Source organism: Papaver somniferum, chromosome 9, assembly GCF_003573695.1.
Source record: "Papaver somniferum cultivar HN1 chromosome 9, ASM357369v1, whole genome shotgun sequence".
Classification (NCBI taxonomy): Eukaryota; Viridiplantae; Streptophyta; class Magnoliopsida; order Ranunculales; family Papaveraceae; genus Papaver; species Papaver somniferum.
In genome coordinates, this window is record NC_039366.1 from 87,098,123 (window position 1) to 87,107,717 (window position 9,595).

A 9,595-nucleotide genomic window follows, 5' to 3' on the forward strand; every position below is an offset into this window, starting at 1 on the left:
TAATACATCAACGATCAACTGAATCATGTCAAACAAATTTTTACCTAGCAAAAGTAGACAGCAGAAATGGTGATGGTGGCCTAAATTCGATTTTAGATTATTAACCAACAATTGATCCTTCACTGGCGATGTAAAGGAGTTAAGTTCAACTAGTACATTTCGATAGTCGCCATACACTGTCTTAGGGGACATCATCTCTCTGTTCTGAACTACAAGATGATTGCAAACAGAATCTCATAAATGTGAGGAAAAGACAATATCTAAGATCATATATGACCTAGCCCAACCCTCAAACTAAGGATAAATCTTAGGTAAGGTCAAACATCTACAAAACACCAAATACACAGCGGACAAATATAATACTAATTGACTGTATAAGTTAGCAACTACATGTTGCAGTTTCATGCTTGTGTACGCAAGGTAGCGGTGGAAAGCCTCCATATGAAACGTTATTATGGGTAGCAATTGCATCCAGGGATGGCATGGGTTCCGCTAATAATCCCAGGCGATAAATTTCTGCAAACAGGGCAGGCCTTGCAACAATTAAAGAGTTGTACATTGATGAGACTTTTTCCCATACCATCCTCTCCAACAACCGCTCCTCCAAAGAATTTAGATGTCTCATATTCTTCATGCCTAATGAAACTTTCTATTAATTTGCTCAAATCAAAAGCGGCAATACCAGTTCGCTCCAAAACCGCAGAGAACAACATCGTGACTGTATTATGGGTGGCCAAATCCAATTCAGCTGAACAAGCAAACATGCATCGGTGAAACCTCTCATTGGTTAATAAAGAGGTCAAGTTACTACCGTGCAATCTTTGAGATTCTTCTATGCACATTGCTTCCAGAACCCTATAGTACAATTTCATACCTTCCATTCTTCGCTGTTCGGCACATATTTAGACCTTCCATATGTACAGTGTGTAAACAATTGACCACCAAATATCAGTTTCAATACATTTTTCAATCCCAATTTCTATGAACTGATAGTTGTTAAGATTAAGAAGCACATCACACAATTAGTATATTATCAAACTGAAATAAACCTAGAAAGTAAGTGGGATTATTTACGCCAACTAGTAGATATTTTACAGAGGATTCTTCAAATCAAAATTAATCTGAACTCACGAATTGAATAAGAAATTGAAACTGACGCCTAAGTGATTAGGTTTTTGAAATCGTAAAAAATATTCTGAACCGATAAATTAATAGTTGGATCAAATCAAATGAAAGGAATAGATTACACTTATCTTTCCAATCGCTTTCGACGATTAACTCTTCAATGTTGAAATTAAATTTCTAGTTTTCCCATGGATTGATTAATCTTCTTGATGATAACGATTTAGATTTTCATGTTGAATCAATTGTTTCTTTGATTTTCAGATTTATGTTTAGAGATTGAACTTTCATTGAGAAAAGATTAGGTTTAAGATTTGTTCTTTCACTAGAAAGTTGTTTCACACATGGAAATGAAAACTAAAAACTGAATTACAAAGAAGTAACATTCGTGACGGGTAATTTCGGTAGTGAAAATATATGATCCGGACTAAATCGTTCAACAAGGATTAACTCGTTCAGGATTTGGTAAATTTGGACCTCTTGGTACCAGGCTTGAGGGGACGGGACTAGAGTGTTTAAAGCCCAATAACTTTGGGAGTAAACGTCAATTTCTACATGACGATATCCAGAATGAATCTACTTGAATTCAGAGCTACCACCCGTCGACAATCATAAGTTAATGTGATTTGACCTCCTTGTACTAGCCGCTTTATAGCGTCAAACTGCATACCAATGCTCTCCTCAATCTCGATCACATTCCCATCGTTGCTTTGCAAGAAAGATTTCAATAGTACCAAGTTTTGGGAAAACACAGAGAAAGCACGCTGTTCTCCATTACGACTTGCCATGGTTAAATTGGGGGATCTCAATTTTGATGAATTCGAGTGAGAATAAGTGAATAAGGAACACTCGAAAAGATAGTATTTAGGGATTTTTGATAAAGTAACCTTACTTTTCACATTACACTAAAAAAGTGCTCCCGTTTTTTTGAAATTTGTTAAAGTACCCCGTTTTATTCAAAAGGCAAATTCCATCCAGTTAAGTGTTAGGTGGCAGTTATCTTTCCGATTAAAAGTCATATTTACCCCTGAACTACATCTCCTTAGAGGGGAGGGTAAATGTTCCGACGATCCTAAAAATGGTGTAACGATCCTGAACGGGCCTCGACGAACCTGGAAGCATTGTCACGATCCTGAACCGGGCTCGACGAACCTAAAAAAATGTCGTAGAAGGTCGATTTCTTCCAACCAAAAACCCCGAAACACTTGAGATGATGAACCCTTTTTGGGGAATGATGTAACGAACCTGAAAGCGGTGTAACGATCCTGAACCGGACTCGAAAAGCCTGAAAAATGATGTATAAAATCAATGTGGGAATAAATAAAGGGAAAATATGTAAAGTAAATTAGACTTAACTAACACTAGATGGAAAAACTAACGTGAGGGTACTTTAACAAATTTTAAAAAAACGGGGGCATTTATTTTTTGGATATAAAAAAACAGGGACACTTTATCAAAATTCCCTAATATTTATTCAATAACATAGAAAATATCGGACAAAATTAAATGTTGGTACACCCTGCTGGGGTAGGTGAAAGGTCTGTCTGTATTTTAATCTGAAATACAATAAGTACCATTTTAAATTTTAATCTGAAATACTAGATGCCTAAGAGCAACTGCAGTGGTGCGAGTATAATCAAATATCAAAGACTAAAAAAAACGACCAAATTTGAGTTTAGTCTGGTGTGTGACGCTACGGGTAGAAAACTAAATTTGGTGGAGCGTACACTATACATTCGCCTGGGTTGGGGCGTGGACTATACGTTCGCCGGATGGGGGGAGATTCCAAAAATGAAGGAAAAGAAAAAAGCAAAACAAAAAATGGGGCGGAGGTATAAATCCCGCCACACTATAAAGAGGAAAGAAAAAGGAATGGGGCGGAGGTATAAACCACGCCTCACACTAAAGAAAAAAATATATGGGGCGGAGGTATAAAGCACGCCTGGTGTGGGGCGTGGACTTTATGTACGCCTGATGTGGGACGTGCCCTATACGACTGCTCGACTATATTTGGGTTTAGTCTTGGTCCCAGACCAAATATGGTCTGGGATTTGGTTATAGTCTGAGTTTTAGTCGATAGTCCGTCCCACTGTGTCTTACTTTTTTACCAAATAAATAGGTTTACTCGCCTGTGTCTTACTTTTTTACCAAATAAATAGGTTTACTCCCCCACTGTGGATGCTCTAAAGAACTTTCCCCAGATAAAAATAAAAGAGGGGGAAAAAAATGCAAAACATCATATTTCTGCTATTGGCGTGAGATCTCTACTCTAATGACCATAACTAGAGTGCACTGCAGGCTGTGCAGCTAAAAGCACAAAATGAGTTGTGGAAGCAACATACTAATAAGAAAAGCGTAGCTGTTTCAATGACGCAATACAAAAAGGTTCAGTAATGCTCATAAAATCAAATTAAAACCCGAGTGCCTTTGGCGGAAAAAGACTCAATGATGCAATACAAAAAGGTTCAGTAATGCTCATAAAATCAAATTAAAACCCGAGTGCCTTTCGCGGAAAAAGATCGTGCTATTGAAAGAGCTTATAAATGCGACGCTTACCGGTATGGAGCTATACTAGCATATACCTTAGTTTTGATACTCTAAACTCTCTACTCTTTCTCTCTTCCAGATAAGCGGTAGAGACAAAGTAGTTTTTTCTATTGACTTAGTGAGACCAAAACGGAAAAAGTAGATCATCAGAAACTGTCATTAAGAGTTTGGGCGTGGAGTAGTAAATGAAATTCACTAAAGAAATGGTAAAAAAGAAAAAGCACATAAATACTGAAATCTAAACCTTGGAAGTCGCGGAATTAATTTAACCTCAACATATACTAAACAATCTTTTCAAGAGCTAAACAACAAAGTAGACGGTTTCACAACAGAAATTGATCTTTAAGCTCTGACCCAAAAACAAATGCTCCTGACAGCATCGTAAGGAACAATATCCAACTTAAGGAAGACCTGATCCTGCGGCGCCACCACCAAAGCCACCACCACCACCACGACCGAAACCACCCCTACCTCCTGAACCCTGCAAGTTGAACCTTTGAAATTAGAAATTTGAACCACATCATCACTAATAAACAACCAAGGTTGTGAAACAAAAGAGTAAAGGACTTGCCATATATACAAATACAGTTCTTCCAATATTATTATAATGAATCAAAGAATCGTCCAAAATTATGAAAGTATATGTAGCTCAAAAGAAAATTGCAATATAACGGCGGTGTTACCCAGATAATGATCTTAAAAGCTAGACACTGGTACTGCAATTGGTTCATACCACAAATTTGAGGTTTGTGGTCAGACAGGTAAACTCACCATAAGTGCAGGATATAACTACATAAGTGCAGAAGTGGACATTTGTGAATCTTCAGTAGAGATGGATAGCATTCAGAATGAGTAGGAGGTTATTTATTTATCCATTCATATAATTTAGTCGGATTAAAATACTTTCATCATCACTATGCATCAATCTCATACACAAGATCCTTAAACATTAATTTATTTAAGGAAAAAAAAACAGAAAAGAACAATGAAAACTAAATTGACTGATTAAAAAACAACCATCAGACCAAATAGATTTGACCAATCTATAGGAGATACACTTAAGTTGCACAAGACTAACCTATTTCATACCACAAAATGCACTAATAAAGAACTCTATGTTTCTAACTAATCAAAAACACCAATGGGATAGCCCAAAACAAGCTTAAATACAATACTAATGCACACTTTCTATCACTTAGGAGTGCAGATTTGGGGAATTTGTAAATCTTCATTGTTGAAATAGATAGCGTTCAGAATGAGTAGGACTAATATACTTTTCATCATCACAACGCTTCAATCTCAATTCATAAGAAGTTTCTTAAAGATAAATCAAAACAGAAAAAAACAGAGAAAAATAAATCTGATTAATTATAAAAATAAATAAATAAGAAACACCAGAACAAAAATATTCTTAGGCCAATTCATAAAACAAGGACTCAAGTTCCAAAGAAATCCAAAGAAATATAGTGCCAAAGAAGTCTACAATGGGATAGCATAAGACAAGCCTAAGTAAACTTGCTTCCTCACACAAACTATAAGTGCAGAAGTGGGGAAATTGTGAATCTTCATTGTGGAGATAGATAGTGTTCAGAATGAGTAGGAGGTTATTTATCCATTCATATAATTTAGTCGGACAAAATACTTTCATCATAACAACACTTCAATCCCAATTTGTAAGAAGATTCTTTATGATAAATCAAAAAAGGACAAACAAAGACGGTGAAATAAATCGATTAAATTAAAAAATAATAATCACCAGAACAAAATGACTCTTCGGGCAAATTATGAGGTCAACACCAAACCCTGCAACACATACAAACTCTTAACACTTGCCTAAATCCTATCTGAGATAACATATCAGCAAGAAACAAGACAAATTGCATGAGCAATTCAGACATTAGATAACAATGGCCAACAAGACAATATGCAGGAACAAAATCCATCTCTTATTTAGACAAAATAAAGCCATAGAATGTTCATTTATAACTGAAGGGGATAGATTTAAACCTTAAATTGTGGCTGATACTCTGCTGGAGCACCACCCTTATCTCCTCCAAACTCCCCTGGTGCTCCCCCTCTTGGACCACCACGGTATCCATCTCTGTCACCACCAAATCTAGGTCTGTCACCACCTTCATAATTACGCCTAAATACACAACAACAACAACAACAACAACAACATCAATCTCCAAAACCATACACAAATCAGAAATCAAATGCTACAAACACATCAAATCCAAAAGCAAAACATCAACAAATCATACCTAGGTCTGTCACCCTGTGGTGCTCTTCCAGTTTGAGCAGATTTCTTCAAAGTGTTAGGCACAATCTCAGATGGTAGATTCAAGTAAGTCCTCAAAAACTCAATACCATCATTAGTCAAAAACCAGTAGTAATGCATCCATGCGAATGTCTCGCGAACGTATTCCTTTGATTTAAAACTCTGCATAAGCTTAATCACTTGTAGATTTGGTACATCAATGTCTGGATGCTTTGCCAAGTTGAAATCCTTCTTTGCATACAGTACTCCCTCTGAATCAAAGAATAAAACCCAAAATCAAACACAAAATCCAGTAAAAACCCAAAATCAAACACAAAATCCAGTAAATAAACAACAAAATCAAGCAGAAAAAACACAGACCTAAACGAGTTTGAGGGTTTTACCTTGGAAGAGGTACTTTGAAATCTCACGACGGTTCTTCTCGGACATAATCTGAAAAGAAGAAAATGAAACAGAAGAAGAGATTAGGGTTCATGACTGTAAAGAGGTTATTGAAGAAGGAGAAGGAGGAAAGTGATGGGATTTAGGGTTCGGTGATGCTTACCATGGTTGCGGCGAGTTGGAGAAGACGGAAGCTTTTCTTCTGTGGTTTTCTCTTCTCTTTCTCTCTCTCGCTGAGATTGCAAAGGCTTGAAACCTTAGAGAAAATGCCTTCGATTTATCTGTGAAAAGAGAGGCGAGTGTGGGTAAGGCCTTGTTTGGTTTGTGTGTGTAGTGCTAGGGTTTTAATTGGGCTTTTTATTTGAAGGATTTGGAATAGGGTCATAATTGGGCTTTTTATTTGAAGGATTTGGAATAGGGTCATGATTGGGCTTTTTATTTCACACAAAACCATCTAAGATGTCTCTTGAAGGCATGTTTGTCAGCAAATTCTTGCCCGACTTCTATCTTATGCAAGTCTAGGGTCTCTGGAACTTTATCCGATATCCGAAATCCAAAGTCTTTTCCAGTAGCAAGTACCGGGTCGACTAGAGAATATCTCCAAAGAGTTGAATATCTCTGGAACTTTATCATCGTCAGAAAACAACTCCTCTTCCTCGGCATTCTCAAGTTCTTCGGCATACATCTTCTGATACAAACTAGGCCCATTAGCTTGACTGTCATTCTCCAGCCAATTTCCTTGTACACATGCAAACAAAAATGTAAGTCATTAGTTTTAACTTCAAAAGCAGCAACTGAGTATACATGGACAAAACATAAATAATAACAAAACAATCATTGTTAAACTTTACCTTCATCATGAAACTCTAACAAATCTTCGTAATGATCCTCTGGAAAATCAGTTACTTATCTCGTTAGTATTCACAAAGTTTTATGCTGAAACAAAAGCAAAAGTTGAAACAAATATAAACCATACCTTGATAAATGTTCTCATGTTTGTCACCACCACCGTCATTTTGAGAAATGAAACAGTTGTTCACAAACTTTATTTTTGTCAACTTATCATTTTGGTGGTCTTTCATGGCCACTTCATCACTTAGTTGTGTGTTACCTTGAAATGAATTCTAATCATATATAGATCTCTTACAAACCTTATAATTGGAAGTCTCTTTGATGAAAATGGAGAACAAAATGCAAATATCAACTGTAATTAGCAAAACAATTTCACGCATGCCGAGTTACCAAATGTATATGTGTAGTCGATACTCAAATAAAACAAACGATACAAATGATTGAACATCTAACATTTTTGCAGCATATAACATACAATGAATATTGCAAGCGTTCCAGTAACTAATGTTATACCAATTCCACTATTAGTTAGTTATTATAGTCCACAGTTTGCTATCACTATAAGTGTATAGCTGTTGATCGATTTAACTTCAGTTCCTACTGTTTCTGCATTCGGGATTGAAGTTCATCAGAATGTACGCACCTAGTCTGACAAAAAAAAATGAATTCTAAACTAACAAATTAAAACTACAATGTTTCAATGAACTGGGAGAAGGAATATAAACAGTAAACTATTATAAGTCACTGAAATTACCTGCAGCATACGTCACTGAGTTGTCCTTCAGAGTTAGAACTTCATCATAAGAAACATGAATGGACTCCTTGAAATTCTTTAGACATTGCATAAATTCATTATCATTGTCTTTCATCAAAAACTTCTGCATAGCATTGCTTTCTACACTACATAAAGTCTAGCTTAAATCAACTTAAATTTATGATTTACTACAAAAACAAAAACCCCACATTGAATGTCAGCAAATGAGTTAGCAATGATAATTTCCTGGTGTACGGTACCTGATGGGCACACAGATTGAAGGTCTGAAATACGTGGAGATAGGATACTTGGCGTCTAAATAAGTACATCCAACTGCAATGAGCAATAAGATGCAACTTCAGTTACTTCGACCAATTCTTCTCCAACAATAATACTATAATAGAACAGTAAGAATTAACAACTATAGAGTTTGACCCATATTGTATATAAAGAGTGCTAGTGAATTCAAACATACATGCTACCGCAATTAAAAATACTATACGAGGGGTCAAAAAATACACTCCAACCTAAGAAATAATATAATTGTATCAGGAAACGACTAATACCTAATACAGTTGAAGGAGTCTGCGAATATTCAGGGAGTAGGCGAATCTTGAAAACAGATTATATGGATGTTGTGGCCGTTGCGCGGTAGCAAGAACCCTGAAAACAGAAGAGCCACGTTTCAGATGGTTTCAACTAAAGAAAAAACTAAGGCCATTTATAGTTAACATATGAAACACCAAGATGATAAAAGACCATCTATAGTACAAACAAACAGAATCCCCAATCAATACTCAAAATCACATTCTAGGTCAAGGGGAAAGGAATATTCCATAATATTTTCTTACAAATTAATATAAATGAGAAATCAAGCACAACTGACCTGCACCGAGAAGACGGGACATCCATTTTGTGCCTTCCACTTTCTTGATATTCGAACACGGGTCATCCATTTTGTGCCTTCCACTTTCTTGATATTCGAACACGGGTCATCCATTTTGTGACTTCTTCGGCCTCACCAATATGGGAGAAGGTTTTGTAGGTGTTTGCCTGGCGTGTAAGGGTTGTTCACAATCCGGAACCCATTTGAAATCAGTGAAAGAGTATGGACTGCATAAAATTGGAAACAAATAGTCAGCAAAAGTAACTTTTCAGTGACAAAAACAAATATAGATGGCACTTTTGACAGAACACCTTAATAGACACAATTAAAGTAAAAAAATAAGAAGAAAGGTGTGTATGATGAAGCAACTCAACACTCTCGCTTGATATACTGCAAATATGTGCAAAGTCGTTGCATATATGCAAAGCAGCACTACATAAGAAAAATAGACCGGATCCAAAAAGGGGATTTACTATTAGTGTGGTTTATGAAACTTCATGGTATTTTCTGCACCCAACTAAATTCTGAAAGATTCGGATTAAACTCAACAAAAAGTTCCAAGCACCAAATGAGCCAATTCGAATTAAATTTCGATAATGAACGTAGAGATACATGTGTGGTTCTTCCTGTGACTAATGTGGATCATATGGTTCCATGCAGGATGCTCATATTTGAGTATCTCTAGCATCACTCCCAAGGAAGCAACGATTAAAAACCTTCAACACATGTCATCACAATTAAATCAAAAATTAAAAAAACTAGCATCATATTA

The 9,595-nt window shown here is 36.2% G+C and overlaps 1 protein-coding gene, 1 non-coding gene and 1 pseudogene across 3 annotated transcripts; all 3 read right to left on the reverse strand.

Annotated features, from left to right (window-relative positions):
* Positions 1 to 3,801: 3,801 nt before the first annotated feature.
* Positions 3,802 to 6,640, reverse strand: LOC113310993 (40S ribosomal protein S10-3-like). 2 transcript variants are annotated; one of them, XM_026559826.1, is made up of 5 exons: positions 6,495 to 6,640; positions 6,334 to 6,382; positions 5,934 to 6,201; positions 5,677 to 5,815; positions 3,802 to 4,150 (listed from the first exon to the last, which is right to left on the reverse strand). In XM_026559826.1, exons 1-5 carry the CDS (start codon positions 6,495 to 6,497, stop codon positions 4,070 to 4,072), a joined length of 540 nt encoding a protein of 179 aa, XP_026415611.1. In that variant the 5' UTR covers positions 6,498 to 6,640; the 3' UTR covers positions 3,802 to 4,069. The 2 variants fall into 2 exon arrangements, with proteins under 2 accessions (XP_026415611.1, XP_026415612.1); XM_026559827.1 differs by lacking the exon at positions 3,802 to 4,150 and adding an exon at positions 5,437 to 5,472.
* Positions 4,513 to 4,589, reverse strand: LOC113314610 (annotated as a pseudogene).
* Positions 5,257 to 5,328, reverse strand: LOC113314603. Its single transcript, XR_003342486.1, has one exon. It is a non-coding gene; the product is annotated as a small nucleolar RNA Z105 (small nucleolar RNA).
* Positions 6,641 to 9,595: the final 2,955 nt, after the last annotated feature.